We start from the raw sequence: 16,506 nt of genomic DNA, 5'->3' as shown, positions 1-16,506 counted from the left end.
ACTCAGGGGTCACTCAGGGTCACTCAGTGTCACTCAGGGTCACTCAGTGTCACTCAGTGTCACTCAGGGTCACTCAGGGGTCACTCAGGGTCACTCAGGGGACACTCAGGGTCACTCAGGGGTCACTCAGGGGTCACTCAGGGTCACTCAGGGGTCACTCAGGGATCACTCAGGGGTCACTCAGGGTCACTCAGGGGTCACTCAGGGTCACTCAGAGGTCACTCAGGGGTCACTCAGGGTCACTCAGGGGTCACTCAGTGGTCACTCAGGGTCACTCAGAGGTCACTCAGGGTCACTCAGGGTCACTCAGGGGTCACTCAGGGTCACTCAGGGGTCACTCAGGGGTCACTCAGGGGTCACTCAGGGTCACTCAGGGGTCACTCAGGGGTCACTCAGGGGTCACTCAGTGTCACTCAGGGGTCACTCAGAGGTCACTCAGGGGTCACTCAGGGTCACTCAGGGGTCACTCAGTGGTCACTCAGGGTCACTCAGAGGTCACTCAGGGTCACTCAGGGTCACTCAGGGGTCACTCAGGGGTCACTCAGGGGTCACTCAGGGGTCACTCAGGGGTCACTCAGGGTCACTCAGGGGTCACTCTGCGGTCAGAGGTCACTCAGTGTCACTCAGGGTCACTCAGTGTCACTCAGGGGTCACTCGGGTCACTAAGGGTCACTCAGAGGTCACTCAGGGGTCACTCAGAGGTCACTCAGGGTCACTCAGGGGTCACTCTGGGGTCACTCAGGGGTCACTCAGGGGTCACTCAGTGTCACTCAGTGTCACTCAGGGTCACTCAGAGTTCACTCAGGGTCACTCAGGGGTCACTCTGGTCACTCAGGGGTCACTCAGGGTCACTCAGGGTCACTCAGGGGTCACTCAGGGTCACTCTGGGTCAGTTTGGGTCACTCAGTGTCACTCAGTGTCACTCAGGGGTCACTCAGGGTCACTCAGGGTCACTCAGGGGTCACTCAGGGGTCACTCAGGGGCCACTCAGGGGTCAGAGGTCACTCAGGGGTCACTCAGAGGTCACTCAGTGGTCACTCAGTGTCACTCAGTGTCACTCAGGGGTCAGAGGTCACTCAGGGGTCACTCAGGGTCACTCAGTGTCACTCAGGGGTCACTCAGGGGTCACTCAGGGGTCACTCAGTGGTCACTCAGGGGTCAGAGGTCACTCTGCCGCCTGCACTCCCCCGCAGTTCTCTTTGCTCTCCGAGGTGATGGCCAGGTACTCCGAGCTGGGGGAGAAATTATTCGGGGTCAGGGAGGGTCCCCAAAAATTTGGGGAAACCCAAAAAAATCAAAATTCACAAAATTCCACCAAAAATTCCAAAAATTCCACCCCAAAATCCCAAAATTTCTGCCCCAAAATCCCAAAATTTCACTCAAAAATGTCCCAAAATCCCGAAAATTCTGTCCAAAAATCCCCAAATTTCACCCCAAAATCCCAAAAATTTCACCCAAAAATGCCCCAAAATCCAAAATTATTTACACAAAAATTCCCCAAAATTCTGTCCCCAAATCACAAAAATTTAGTCCAAAATTCCCCAAAATTTCAGCCAAAAAAGCCCCAAAATTCCAAAAATTTCAAGCAAAATTTCTCCAAAATCCAAAAAAATTTCACCCAAAAAACCCCCAAAATCCAAAAAAAATTACACAAAAATTCCCCAAAATTCTGCACCGAAATCCCAAAAATTTCACCCAAAAATCCCAAAATTCTGCCCTAAAAATGCCCCAAAATCCAAAAAAATTCACCCAAAAATTCTGAAAATTTCACCCAAAAATTCCCAAGAATCCAAAAAAATCAACACAAAAATTCCCCAAAATTCTGCCCTAAAAATGCCCCAAAATGCCCAAAATTCCACCCAAAAATCCCAAAATTCTGTCCTAAAAATGCCCCAAAATCTAAAAAAATTCACCCAAAAATCCTGAAAATTTCACCTAAAAATGCCCCAAAATTCCAAAAATTTCACCCAAAAATTCCCCAAACTAAAAAAAAATTTGCACAAAAATTCCCCAAAATTCTGTCCCAAAAACCCCCAAAATTTCACCCAAAAATCCAGAAAATTTCACCCAAAAAAGCCCCAAAATTCCAAAAATTTCAACCAAAATTTCCCCAAAATCCAAAAAAAATTACACAAAAATTCCCCAAAATTCTGCACCGAAATCCCAAAAATTTCACCCAAAAATCCCAAAATTCTGCCCTAAAAATGCCCCAAAATCCAAAAAAATTCAACCAAAAATCCTGAAAATTTCACCTAAAAATGCCCCAAAATTCCAATAATTTCACCCAAAAATTCCCAAGAATAAAAAAAAATTACACAAAAATTTCCTGAAATTCTGTCCCCAAAAATGCCCCAAAATCCCAAAATTTCCACCCAAAAATCCCAAAATTCTGCCCCCAAAAAAGCCCCAAAATCCCAAAAATTTCACCCAAAAAAATTCCCCAAAATCCCACTTATCCTCTTCTTATTTAAGCCACGCCCCCTCCAGACCACGCCCCCTCAAGCCACGCCCACAACCCCAAACCACGCCCCCTTTTCTTCCCCATTTCCTCCATTTTTCACCCGATTTTCACCCAAATTTTTTGGTTTTTCACCACCCCAATTAAACCACGCCCCTTTCTGGCCACACCCACTCTAGCCACGCCCACACAACACTAAGCCACGCCCCTAGTTCATTAAACCCCCTAATTTTCCCAATTTTTACCCATTTTTTGCCCAATTTTCACCCAAATTTTTTTTGTTTTTTACTGTCCAAAATGGAACCACGCCCATTTCTGACCACGCCCACTCAAGCCACGCCCCCACAACACTAAGCCACGCCCCCATCTCATTAAACCCCCGCTAATTTTTGTCATTTTTTAACCCAATTTTCACCAAATTTTTTTGTTTTTTCCCTCCAAAATTGAGCCACGCCCCTTTCTGACCACGCCCACTTAAGCCACGCCCACACAACACTAAGCCACGCCCCACCTCATTAAACCCCCTAATTTTGCCAATTTTTACCCATTTTTTGCCCATTTTTCACCCAATTTTTTTGTTTATTCCCTCCAAAATTAAACCACGCCCATTTCTGACCACACCCACTTAAGCCACGCCCATAACTTACAGAACCACGCCCCCATCTCAATAAACCACCATAATTTTGCCAATTTTTGCCCAAATTTCATGCAGTTTTTTTGGTTTTTTCCCTCCAAAATTGAACCACGCCCCTTTCTGACCACGCCCACTTAAGCCACGCCCACATAACCCTAAGCCACGCCCCCACCTCATTAAAAACCATTAATTTTGCCATTTTTCACCCATTTTTCACCAAATTTTTTTGTTTTTCCCTCCAAAATGGAACCATGCCCCTTTTTAACCACACCCACTTAAGCCACGCCCACACAATCCAAAACCACGCCCCCATCTCAATAAACCACCATAATTTTGCCATTTTTTACCCATTTTTCACCCAATTTTCAACCAATTTTCACCAAATTTTTTTGTTTTTTCCCGCCAAAATTGAACCACGCCCCTTTCCGACCACACCCACTTAAGCCACGCCCGAAACTTACAAAACCACGCCCCCACTTCATTAAACTCCCTAATTTTGCCAATTTTTACCCATTTTTACCCGATTTTCACCAAATTTTTTTTATTCCCTCCAAAATTGAACCCCGCCCCTTTCTGACCACACCCACTCAAGCCACGCCCACATAACCCTAAACCACGCCCCCACCTCATTAAAACCCTCGAATTTTGCCAATTTTTACCCATTTTTTACCCAATTTTTTTGTTTTTTCCCTCCAAAATTGAGCCACGCCCTTTTTTTTTGACCACACCCACTTAAACCACGCCCACACAATCCAAAACCACGCCCCATCTCAATAAACCCCCATAAATTTTCCATTTTTTACCCATTTTTGCCCAATTTTCACCAAATTTGTTTTGTTTTTTCCCGCCAAAATTGAGCCACGCCCCTTTTTTTACCACACCCACTTAAACCACACCCACACAATCCAAAACCACGCCCCCATCTCAATAAACCACCATAATTTTTCCATTTTTTACCCATTTTTGCCCAAATTTAACCCAGTTTTTTTGTTTATTCCCTTCAAAATTAAGCCACGCCCCTTTCTGACCACGCCCACGCAAGCCACGCCCACACAACACTAAGCCACGCCCCTAGTTCATTAAACCCCCTAATTTTGCCAATTTTTACCCATTTTTTCCCCAATTTTCACCAAATTTTTTTGTTTATTCCCTCCAAAATGAAACCACGCCCATTTCTGACCACACCCACTTAAGCCACACCCGAAACTTACAAAACCACGCCCCCACTTCATTAAACTCCCTAATTTTACCATTCTTTACCCATTTTTCACCCAATTTTTGCCCCATTTTCATCCAGTTTTTTTTGTTTATTCCCGCCAAAATGGAGCCACGCCCCTTTCCGACCACGCCCACCGAGGCCACGCCCACTCACGCGCTGTCGGGGGGCGGGGCCGCGGCCGCCACCTTGCGGTAGCAGTAAAGCATCTCGGCCGCCAGCCAGAGCGTGAGCACCACGATGAGAACGTACATGAGGATCTCGGAGACGATGGAGGCCAGGTCCCGGCGGGCTGGGGGCGGGGAAAGCGGGGGAAAAAGGGGGAAAAATTACGGGAAAAATTGTGGGAATTATGGGGAAAAATTGTGGGAATTGTGGGAATTATGGGGGAAAAATTATGGGAATTACGGGGAATAATTGTGGGAGTTATGGGGAAAAAGTTATGGGAAAAACTATGGGAATTGTGGGGAAAATTATGGGAATTATGGGGAAAAATTATGGGGAAAATTATGGGAATTTGGGGAAAATTTGTGGGAGTTATGGGGGAAATTAGGGGAATTATGGGGGAAAAATTATGGGAATTGTGGGGGAAAATTTATGGGAATTATGAGGGAAAATTATGGGAAAAATTATGGGAAAAATTATGGGAATTGTGGGGAAAAATATGGGAATTTGGGGAAAATTTGTGGGAGTTATGGGGAAAAATTATGGGAATTGTGGGGAAAAAATATGGGGAAAATTATGGGGGAAAATTATGGGAATTACGGGAATTATGGGGGAAAAATTATGGGAATTCTGGAGAAAAATTATGGGGAAAAATATGGGAATTATGGAGAAAAATCGTGAGAATTTGGGAGGAAAATTATGGGGATTTTGGGGAAAAATTATGGGAACTATGGGGAAAAAAATTATGGGAATTTGGGAGGAAAAAAATATGGGAAAAAATTCAGGAGGAAAAACAAAATTTAAAAAAAAAAAAAATTAAAAATTTGTGGGAAAATTCCCCAGGGGAAATAAAAAAAAAAAAAAAAGGGAAAAAATTGTGGAAAAATGCTGGGCCCTCCCAGTCCCTCCCAGTCCCTCCCAGTTCCATTCCAATCCCTCCCAGTTCCATCCCAGTCCCTCCCAATCCCTCCCAGTTGCTCCCAGTCCCTCCCAGTCCCTCCCAATCCCCTCCCAGTCCCTCCCAGTAGCTCCCAGTCCCTCCCAGTTCCATCCCAGTCCCTCCCAGTCCCTCCCAGTCCATCCCAGTTCCCCTCAATGCATTCCCAGTGCTCTCTCCTACTCCCCCTGGTGGTAAATTTGGGAACTGCAACATCCTCCCAGTCCCTCCCAGTAACTCCCAGTCCCTCCCAGTAGCTCCCAGTCCCTCCCAGTCCCCTCCCCACTTTTCTCCACCACGGCCAGCCTGAGGCTCTGGTTCCTGGCCAGGTTGTGCTGCCCTCCCAGTCCCTCCCAGTCCCTCCCAGTCCCTCCCAGTCGCTCCCAGTCCCCTCCCAGTCCATCCCAATCCCATCCCAGTCCCTCCCAGTTGCTCCCAGTCCCTCCCAGTCCATCCCAGTTCCCCTCAAACTCCTCCCAGTACATCCCAGTTCCTCTCAAACCCACTGCAGTGCCTCTATAGCTCCCCCTGGTGGCAAATTTGAGAATTGCAACATCCTCCCAGTAACTCCCAGTCCACTCCAGTCCCTCCCAGTCCCTCCCAATCCCTCCCAGTCCCTCCCAGTAGCTCCCAGTCCCTCCCAGATCATCCCAGTTCCCCTCAAACCCCTCCCAGTCCATCCCAGTTCTCCTCAATAACTTCCCATTGTCTCCACAGCTCCCCCTGGAGGCGAATTCGGGAACTGCAGCATCCTCCCAGTCCATCCCAGTCCCTCCCAGTCCCTCCCAGTCCCTCCCAGTCCATCCCAGTCCCTCCCAGTCCCTCCCAGTAACTCCCAGTCCCTCCCAGTCCCCTCCCAGTCAATCCCAGTTTCCCTCAAACCCCTCCCAGTCCCTCCCTGTCCATCCCAGTTCCCCTCAATGCATTCCCAGTGCTCTCTCCTACTCCCCCTAGTGGCGAATTTGAGAACTGCAACATCCTCCCAGTAACTCCCAGTCCCTCCCAGTAGCTCCCAGTCCCTCCCAGTAGCTCCCAGTCCCTCCCAATCCCTCCCAGTACATCCCAGTCCCCTCCCAGTCCATCCCAGTCCACCTCAAACCCATCCCAGTGTCTCCACAGCTCCTCTTGGTGGCAAATTTGAGAATTGCAACATCCTCCCAGTAACTCCCAGTCCCTCCCAGTAGCTCCCAGTCCCTCCCAGTTGCTCCCAGTCCATCCCAGTCCCTCCCAGTTCCATCCCAGTCCCTCCCAGTCCCTCCCAGTTCCCTTCAAACCCATCCCATTGCCTCCCCAGCTCCCCCTGGTGGTGAATTTGAGAATTGCAACATCCTCCCAGTAACTCCCAGTCCCTCCCAATCCCCTCCCAGTCCCTCCCAATCCCCTCCCAGTCCCTCCCAGTAGCTCCCAGTCCCTCCCAGTCCCCCTCCCCACCTTTCTCCACCACGGCCAGCCTGAGGCTCTGGTTCCTGGCCAGGCTGTAGGTGTAACCCTCGAAGGTCAGGTTGCGGCGCAGGCCGCACACGTAGTGCCCGGCGTGGTCCCGGCCCACGGCCGCCAAAAACACCGACAGGTCCTGCAGGTCCCGCGTGCCCCGCGAGCCATTCCAGGACAGGACGTGCTCAAAAGGGCCAGGGGCCACCCACTGGCCTTCCTCGGGGCTGTAGTGGAGGATCTGCACCAGTAAAAACCAGTAACAACCAGTAAAAACCAGTAAGAATCAATAAAAACCAGTAAGAACCAATATAAACCAGTATAAACCAGTATAAACCAGTATGAATCAATGGGATGGGGTGTTGTGTCAAATGGGCCAGGAGACACCCACTGGCCTTCCTTGGAGGATCCATACCAGTATGGACCAGTAAAAACCAGTAAAAACCAGTAAAAACCACTATAAACCAGTATGAACGAGTACGAACCAGTATGAACCAGTATAAACCAGTACAAAGCAATGGGAGTTAATGGGGAGGGGTGTTGTGTTAAATGGGCCAGGAGCCACAGCCACCCACTGGCCTTCCTCAGGGTTCTAGTGGAGGATCTGCACCAGTATAAACCAGTAAAAACCAGTATAAACCAGTAAGAACCAGTAAATACCAATAAAAACCAGTATGAACCAGTATAAACCAGTATAAACCAATAGGAGTTAATGGGAAGGGGTGTTGTGCCAAATGGGCCAGGAGTCACAGCCACCCACTGGCCTTCCTCAGGGCTGTAGTGGAGGATCTGCACCAGTAAAAACCAGTAAAAACCAGTAAAAATCAGTATAAACCAGTATGAACCAGTATGAATCAATGGGAGTGGCTGTTGTGTCATAACGGGCCAGGAGCCACAGACACCCACTGGCCTTCCTCAGGGTTCTAGTGGAGGACCTGCACCAGTTAAAACCAGTATAAACCAGTATAAAACCAGTAAAGACCAGTATGAACTAGTATGAACCAGTATGAACCAGTATGAACCAGTATAAACCAGTATAAACCAGTATGAATCAATGGGATGGGGTGTTGTGTCAAATGGGCCAGGAGCCACAGCCACCCACTGGCCTTCCATGGAGGATCCATACCAGTATGGACCAGTATAAACCAGTATGAACCAGTACAAACCAGTTTAAGCCAGTATAAACCAGTATAAACCAGTATGAACCAGTGGGAGGGAATGGGAGCTGGCGCCACCTGGTGGCCGTGCCCGGTATTGCAGTGGCGGCTCCCAGTTCATTCCAGTGCCTCCCAGTATGTCCCAGTTCATCCCAGTTGGTCCCAGTCCCTTTCCAGTCCACCCCAGTTGCTCCCAGTCCATCCCAGTCCCTCCCAGTCCCTTCCCAGTCCCTCCCAGTTGCTCCCAGTCCCTCCCAATGCACTCCCAGTGTCTCTATAGCTCCCCCTGGTGGCGAATTTGGGAATTGCAGCATCCTTCCAGTAACTCCCAGTAGCTCCCAGTCCATCCCAGTCCATCCCAGTCCCTTTCCAGTCCCTTTCCAGTCCATCCCAGTTGCTCCCAGTTGCTCCCAGTCCCCTCCCAGTCCATCCCAGTGTCTCTCCTACTCCCCCTGGTGGCGAATTTGGGATCTGCAGCATCCTTCCAGTAACTCCCAGCAACTCCCAGTCCCTCCCAGTTGCTCCCAGTCCCTCCCAGTCCCCTCCCAGTCCCCTCCCAGTCCCTCCCAGTCCATCCCAGTTGCTCCCAGTCCCCTCCCAGTCCATTCCAGTGTCTCTCCTACTCCCCCTGGTGGCAGCTTTGGGAACTGCAGCATCCTCCCAGTAACTCCCAGTTGCCCCCAGTCCATCCCAGTCCACCCCAGTTCCTCCCAGTCCCTCCCAGTTCCCTCCCAGTCCATCCCAGTCCCCTCCCAGTCCCTCCCAGCCACTTCCCAGTACCTCCCAGTCCATCCCAGTCCCTCCCAGTTGCTCCCAGTCCCCGCCCAGTCCATCCCAGTGTCTCTCCTACTCCCCCTGGTGGCGAATTTGGGAATTGCAGCGTCCTCCCAGTAACTCCCAGTAACTCCCAGTCCATCCCAGTCCCTCCCAGTCCATCCCAGTCCATCCCAGTCCCTCCCAGTCCATCCCAGTTCCCCTAAAACCCCTCCCAGTTCATCCCAGTGTCTCCATAGCTCCCCCTGGTGGCAGCTTTAGGAACTGTAGCGTCCTCCCAGTAACTCCCAGTTCATCCCAGTCCCCTCCCAGTCCCTCCCAGTGCTCCCAGTCCCTCCCAGTAAATCCCAGTCCCTCCCAGTTGCTCCCAGTCCCTCCCAGTCCATCCCAGTCCCCTCCCAGTCCATCCCAGTGCCTCTCCTACTCCCCCTAGTGGCAGCTTTGGGAACTGCAGCGTCCTCCCAGTAACTCCCAGTTGCTCCCAGTCCCTCCCAGTCCATCCCAGTCCCTTTCCAGTCCCTTTCCAGTCCATCCCAGTCTATCCCAGTCCCTCCCAGTCCATCCCAGTCCCTCCCAGTCCATCCCAGTGTCTCTCCTACTCCCCCTGGTGGCGAATTCGGGAACTGCAACATCCTCCCAGTTGTTCCCAGTAACTCCCAGTCCCTCCCAGTCCCTCCCAGTTGCTCCCAGTCCCTCCCAGTCCATCCCAGTCCCCTCCCAGTCCCTCCCAGTGCTCCCAGTCACCTTCTGGAACTGGGGGTTCCCCTCAGGCCGGAAGAACCACTCGCTCTCGGCCTCGGCCGGGGTCTCGCTGCGCCGCTTGCAGGCGATGCAGAGCAGCCGGAACGGCGCCCCCAGCACGGCCTCGGTGCCCGAGGCCACCTCCACGCACCCGCCCAGGGCCCCTGAAACTGTGGGGAGGGGGGAAAAAAATCAGGAATTCCCAAAATTTCAGAAATTCCAGAATTTTCACCCAAAAAATCGCGAAATTCTGGCGAAATTCCGGTGAGATTTGGGAAAAAAATATCAAAAATCTGCCCCAAAATGGTTAAAATTGAGCCAAACTAAACCCAAAATTCACTTAAAGGAGCCCAAAGGGAAAAAAGAATCAGGAATTCCCAAAAATCCCAGAATTCCAGAATTTTTCCCCAAAAATTAAGAAATTCAGGTGAAATTTCCGTGAAATTTGGGTAAAAAATGACAAAAATCCGCCCCAAAATGGTTAAAATCGACTCAAATTGGAGCCAAAATTTGCTCAAAGGAGCCTAAAAATGGGGAGGGGGAAAAGAGAATCAGGAATTCCCAAAATTCCTGAAATTCTGGAATTTTCCCCCCAAAAATTGTGAAATTCTGGTGAAATTTTGATGAAATTTGGGTAAAAAATGTCCAAAATCCGCCATAAAACGGTTAAAATCGAGCCAGAGTGGACACAAAATTCACTCAAAGGAGCCCAAAGGGAAAAAAGAATCAGGAATTCCCAAAATTCCTGAAATTCCAGAATTTTCCTCCAAAAAATTTTGAAATTCTGGTGAAATTTCCATGAAATTTGGGTAAAAAATTCCAAAATTGCTCAAATTGGACCTAAAATTCACTCAAATGAGCCTAAAAATAGGGAGGGGGAAAATAGAATCAGGAATTCCCAAAATTCCCGAAATTCCAGAATTTTCACCCAAAAAATTGTGAAATTCTGGCAAAATTTCAATGAAATTTGGGTAAAAAATGTCCAAAATCTGCCCCAAAATGGTTAAAATTGAGCCAAATTGGAGTCCAAAAATGAGGAGGGGGAAAATAGAATCAGGAATTCCCAAAATTCCCGAAATTCCGGAATTTTCCCCCAAAAAATTTTGTAATTCACGTGAAATTTCCATGAAATTTGGGTAAAAAATGTCAAAAATCCGCCCCAAAATGGTTTAAATTGAGCCAAACTAAACCCAAAATTCACTTAACGGAGCCCAAATGAAAAAAGAATCAGGAATTCCCAAAATTCCCAAAATTCCGGAATTTTCACCCAAAAATTGTGAAATTCTGGTGAAATTTTGATGAAATTTGGGTAAAAAATGTCCAAAATTGCTCAAATTGGACCTAAAATTTGCTCAAAGGAGCCCAAAAATGGGGAGGGGGAAAATAGAATCAGGAATTCCCAAAATTCCTGAAATTCTGGAATTTTTCCCCAAAAAATCGCGAAATTCCGGTGAGATTAAAGAAAAAAAATTCCAAAATTCATCCCAAAAAATCCCAAAATTCCCCCCCAAAAATCCCCAAAATTCCCCAAATTCCCCCTAAAAAATTCCAAAAAAAATCACAAAATTCCCCCCAAAAAATCCCCAAAAAATCTGAAAATTCCCCCCAAAAATTCCGAAAAAATCCCAGAATTTCCCCCCCAAAATTCCCAAAAAATCCCAAAATTCTCCAAAAAAATTCCCCCAAAATCCCAAAATTCTCCAAAAAAATTCCCCCAAAATCCCAAAATTCTCCAAAAAAATTCCCCCAAAATCCCAAAATTCACCAAATAAAATTTTTTTAAAATCCCCAAAAATAAAAAAATTCCCCCCAAAAAAAACCCCAAATTTTCCCAAAATTCCTAAAAAAAAAATCCCAAAAATCTCCCCAAAAATCCCCAGATTTTCCCAAAATTCCTTAAAAAAAATCCCAAAAATCTCCCCAAAAAATCCCAAAATCCCCCCCCAAAAAATAAAAAAAAAATCCCAAAATTTGGGGACATTTTTGGGGGTCCCAGGTGACATTTGTGGACATTTTGGGGACATTTTGGGGACATTCTGGGGACATTTTTGGGGACATTTTTGGCTCCTAGACGACATTTTGGGGGTCTCAGGTGACATTTTTCGGCTCCCAGGTGACCCTGAAGATCCCCAGGTGACATTTCAGGACATTTTGGGGACATTTTGGGGACATTTGGGGACATTTTTGGCCCCCAGGTGACATTCGGGGGGTCCCGAACTCACCCTCGAGGAGCCCGAGGAGCAGCGACAGCAACATGGCGGCACTTCGGCAATTTCCGTACCCCTTCGGCAACTCCCGCACACCTTCGGCACTTTCCGACCCTCTTCGGCTCTTTCCGACCATCCCCGGACTCCTTTCGCCTACTTCCGGCCCGCTTCGCTTACTTCCGGCCCAGTTCAGCTATTTCCGGTCCGCTTCGCTTCTTTCCGGCCCGGTTCGGTTCTTTCCGTACAGCTCCGTCCTTGCTTCCTTTATTCCGCTTTTTCCTCGGCTCTTTCCGGATAAGTTCGTCTCTTTTCGGCCCGGTTCTGATTTCTCCGGCCCAGTTCGGCCCAGTTCAGCCCAGTTCGGCCCAGTTCAGCCTCTCCGGTCCCCCCTCAGCCCCCTGCCCGGCCCATGGGCGCCTCCCCCGCTGCAGGAGGAGGACGAGGACGATGAGGACGAGGAGGAAGAGCCCGGGACGGGTCTGAGGAGCCGCTTCAAGGCATGGCCGGACCCTCAGGAGGGTCCGGTTCGGCTCCGGTTCGGCTTTTTTCGGTGCCGCGCCGTCTCCGCTATTCGGGTGTTTTCGGCTCCGCTTCGGCTCTTTCCGGCTCTTTTCGGCTCCGCTCGTTCCCGGCGCACTGCGGCGCCCGAGGGGGAGGGGGCGGGGCTTACAGAATGACGTCATTGGGTGGGCGGGCTTTAACGTAAGCCACGCCCCCCTGCGGAACCACCACCTCCGGATTGTCCCCAAAAGGTCGCGATGTCCCCAAGGCCACCCCGAGGGGTCCCCGAGGGTGTCGCTGTGTCCTGGGGGCCTCCGAGAGCGTCTGGGTGTCCTCAAAAGTGTCCCCAAGGTGTCCCCAAAAGTGTCCCCAAGGTGTCACCAAGTCCCCAAAAGTGTCCCCAAGGTGTCCCCAGGTCCCCAAAAGTGTCCCCAGGGTGTCACCAAGTCCCCAAAAGTGTCCCCAGGGTGTCCCCAGGGTGTCCCCAAGGTGTCCCCAAGTCCCTAAAAGTGTCCCCAAAGTGTCCCCAAGGTGTCCCCAAGTCCCCAGGGTATCCCCGGGGTGTCCCCAAGTCCCCAAAAGTGTTCCCAAGGTGTCACCAAGTCCCCAGGAGTGTCCCAGAGTGTCCCCAAGGTGTCCCCAAGTCCCCAAAAGTGTCCCCAGGGAGTCACCAGGTCCCAAAAGTGTCCCCAAAGTGTCCCCAGGGTGTCCCCAAGGTGTCCCCAAGGTGTCCCCAAGGCCCCAAAAGTGTCCCCAGGGTGTCCCCAGGGTGTCCCCAGGGTGTCACCAAGACCCCAAAAGTGTCCCCAGGGTGTCCCCAAGGTGTCCCCTGGGTGTCCCCAAGTCCCCAAAAGTGTCCCCAAGGTGTCCCCAGAATGTCCCCAAGTCCCTCCCAGTGTCCCCACCCCGGCAGGCGACAAAGGCTCTGCCATTTTTGGGACATTTGGGGACATTTTTGTCATTTTGAGTACATTTGGGGACAATTTGGGGACAATTTGGGGACATTTTGGGGACATTTTGGGGACTTTTATTCCCATTTTTGGTCATTTTGGGGCAATTTTTGGGATTTTTGAGGAATTTTGGGCCAATTTTTGAGGTTTTTTAAAGTGAATTTTGAGGAATTTTCGGTCGATTTTTGGGGCAAATTTTGAGAAATTTTGGGGCAATTTTTTGTTTTTTTTTAAAAGTGAATTTTGAGAATTTTTGGTGAAATTTTTTGGGATTTTTTTAGTGAATTTTGAGGAATTTTAGGGCATTTTTTGGGAATTTTTTCGTGAAATTTGAGGGATTTTAGGTTGATTTTTGGGGCAAATTTTAAGGAATTTTGAGCTGATTTTTGAGGATTTTTAAAGTGAATTTTAAAGAAATTTTGAGCGGATTTTTTGAGATTTTTAAAGTGAATTTTCAGGAATTTTTGGTCGATTTTTAGGACAAATGTTGAGGAATTTATGGCTCAATTTAGGGTTTTTTTAAAGTGAATTTTGAGGGATTTTTAGTTGATTTTTAGGGCAGATTTTGAGGAATTTTTGGCCATTTTTTGGGATTTTTTAAGTGAATTTTGAGGAATTTTGGGTCAATTTTTGAGGGTTTTTTGAAGTGAATGTTGAGGAATTTTCAGTCGATTTTTGGGGCGAATTTTGAGGAATTTTGGCCATTTTTGGGGGATTTTTAAAGTGAATTTTGAGGGAATTTTGGTTGATTTTTGGAGCAGATTTTAAGGAATTTTTGGCCATTTTTTGGGATTTTTTAAGTGAATTTTGAGGAATTTTGGGTCAATTTTTGAGGGTTTTTTGAAGTGAATGTTGAGGAATTTTCAGTCGATTTTTAGGACAAATTTTGAGGAATTTTGGCCATTTTTGGGGGATTTTTAAAGTGAATTTTAAGGAATTTTCGGTCGATTTTTGGGGCAAATTTTGAGAAATTTTGGGGCAATTTTTTGTTTTTTTTAAAAGTGAATTTTGAGAATTTTTGGTGAAATTTTTGGGGATTTTTGAAGTGAATTTTGAGGAATTTTGGGGCACTTTTTTTGGAATTTTTAGTGAAATTCGAGGGATTTTTGGTCGATTTTTGGGACAAATTTTCAGGAATTTTGGGCTGATTTTTGAGGATTTTTAAAGTGAATTTTAAAGAAATTTTGGGCCAATTTTTGAGGTTTTTTTAGCAAATTTTGAAGAATTTTTGGTCGAATTTTGGGACAAATTTTCAGGAATTTTGGGCTGATTTTTGAGGATTTTTAAAAGTGAATGTTGAGGAAATTTGGGCCAATTTTTTTGGTTTTTAAAGTGAATTTTGAGGGATTTTTGGTTGATTTTTGGAGCAGATTTTAAGGAATTTTTGGCCATTTTTTGGGATTTTTTGAGTGAATTTTGAGGAATTTTGGGCTGATTTTTGGGGATTTTTTAAGTGAATTTTCAGGAATTTTTGGTCGATTTTTGGGAAAATTTTGAAGAATTTTGGGCTGAATTTAGGGTTTTTTAAAGTGAATTTTGAGGAATTTTTGGTCGATTTTTGGGGCAGATTTTGAGGAATTTTTGGCTGATTTTTAGGTTTTTTAAACTGAATTTTGAAGAATTTTGGGCTGAATTTAGGGTTTTTTAAAGTGAATTTTGAGGAATTTTTGGTTGATTTTTGGGGCAAATTTTGAGGAATTTTTGGCTCAATTTAGGGTTTTTTAAAGTGAATTTTGAGGAATTTTTGGTCGATTTTTGGGGTGAATTTTCAGGAATTTTGGGGCAATTTTTTTGTTTTTTAAAAGTGAATTTTGAGGAATTTTGGGGCACTTTTTTTGGCATTTTTAGTGAAATTTGAGGGATTTTTGGTCGAATTTTGGGACAAATTTTCAGGAATTTTGGGCTGATTTTTGAGGATTTTTTAAGTGAATTTTAAAGAAATTTTGAGCGGATTTTTTGAGATTTTTAAAGTGAATTTTCAGGAATTTTTGGTCGATTTTTAGGACAAATTTTGAGGAATTTTTGGCCATTTTTTGGGATTTTTTAAGTGAATTTTGAGGAATTTTGGGCTGATTTTGGGGGATTTTTAAAGTGAATTTTCAGGAATTTTTGGTCGATTTTTGGGAAAATTTTGAGGAATTTTGGGCCGATTTTTGTAAATTTTTTAAAGTGAATTTGGAGGGATTTTTGGTTGATTTTTGGAGCAGATTTTAAGGAATTTTTGGCCATTTTTTGGGATTTTTTAAGTGAATTTTGAGGAATTTTGGGCTGATTTTTGGGGATTTTTTAAGTGAATTTTCAGGAATTTTTGGTCGATTTTTAGGACAAATTTTGAGGAATTTTTGGCTCAATTTAGGGATTTTTTAAAGTGCATATTGGGGGATTTTTGGTCGATTTTTGGGAAAATTTTGAGGAATTTTGGGCTGAATTTAGGGTTTTTTAAAGTGAATTTTGAGGAATTTTTGGTCGATTTTCGGGGCAGATTTTGAGGAGTCTTTGGCTGATTTTTAGGTTTTTTAAACTGAATTTTGAAGAATTTTGGGCTGAATTTTGGGGTTTTTTAAAGTGAATTTTGAGGGATTTTTGGTCGATTTTTGGGACAAATTTTCAGGAATTTTGGGGCAATTTTTGAGGATTTTTTTTAAATTAATTTTGAGGAATTTTGGGCTGATTTTTGGGGCAGATTTTGAGGAATTTTGGGCCAATTTTGGGGTTTTAAAATGGATTTTGCTGAATTTTGATTTTTAAAAATAAATCTTGATCAATTCTGAGCCGATTCTGCTTTTTTTAAATGAATTTTGATGAATTTGGAACCGATTTTGATTTTTTAAAATGGATTTTAATCAATTTTTAACCAATTTTGTGGCTTTTTCCTGAATTTTGATGAATTCCGAGCCCATTTTGGGGCAGATTTTGATCAATCTTGACCCAGTTTTACTTTTTTAAAAACAGATTTGGCTAAATTTTGCTTTTTTTAAACAATTTTCGATCATTTCCGAGCCGATTTTTCCCTTTTTTCCCTTAAATTTCCCTCAGTGGGCGTGGCTAAGTGGGCGTGGTATCATGGGGGGGCGTGGTTATGTGGGCGTGGCTTCACAGGGGGGCGTGGCCAAGTGGGCACGGGTGAATGGGCGTGGCTTAAAGTGGGCGTGACTAAGTGTGCATGGTCTCAGATGGGGCGTGGCTAAGTGGGCGTGGTTTAAGGGGGGGGTGTGGCTTAAAGTGGGCGTGGTTTAAAGTGCGCGTAGCCTCAGAGGGGCGTGGTGGGGGCGTGGCTTAAGGGGGCGTGGCTTAAAGATGGGCGTGGCTTCTTCGGGTTTTTTCCTTTTTATTTT

The 16,506-nt window shown here is 46.5% G+C and overlaps 1 protein-coding gene across 1 annotated transcript; it reads right to left on the bottom strand.

Annotated features, from left to right (window-relative positions):
* Positions 1 to 1,163: 1,163 nt before the first annotated feature.
* Positions 1,164 to 12,389, bottom strand: SCN1B (sodium voltage-gated channel beta subunit 1). Its single transcript, XM_033084471.1, has 5 exons — positions 11,736 to 12,389; positions 9,517 to 9,683; positions 6,842 to 7,082; positions 4,465 to 4,600; positions 1,164 to 1,232 (listed from the first exon to the last, which is right to left on the bottom strand). Exons 1-5 carry the CDS (start codon positions 11,854 to 11,856, stop codon positions 1,166 to 1,168), a joined length of 732 nt encoding a protein of 243 aa, XP_032940362.1. The 5' UTR covers positions 11,857 to 12,389; the 3' UTR covers positions 1,164 to 1,165.
* Between the last annotated feature and the right edge of the window lie 4,117 nt (positions 12,390 to 16,506).

The sequence above is a fragment of the Catharus ustulatus genome, chromosome 39 (assembly GCF_009819885.2).
Source record: "Catharus ustulatus isolate bCatUst1 chromosome 39, bCatUst1.pri.v2, whole genome shotgun sequence".
In the NCBI taxonomy this organism is placed as follows: Eukaryota; Metazoa; Chordata; class Aves; order Passeriformes; family Turdidae; genus Catharus; species Catharus ustulatus.
This window is presented reverse-complemented; position numbering and strand designations above follow the sequence as displayed.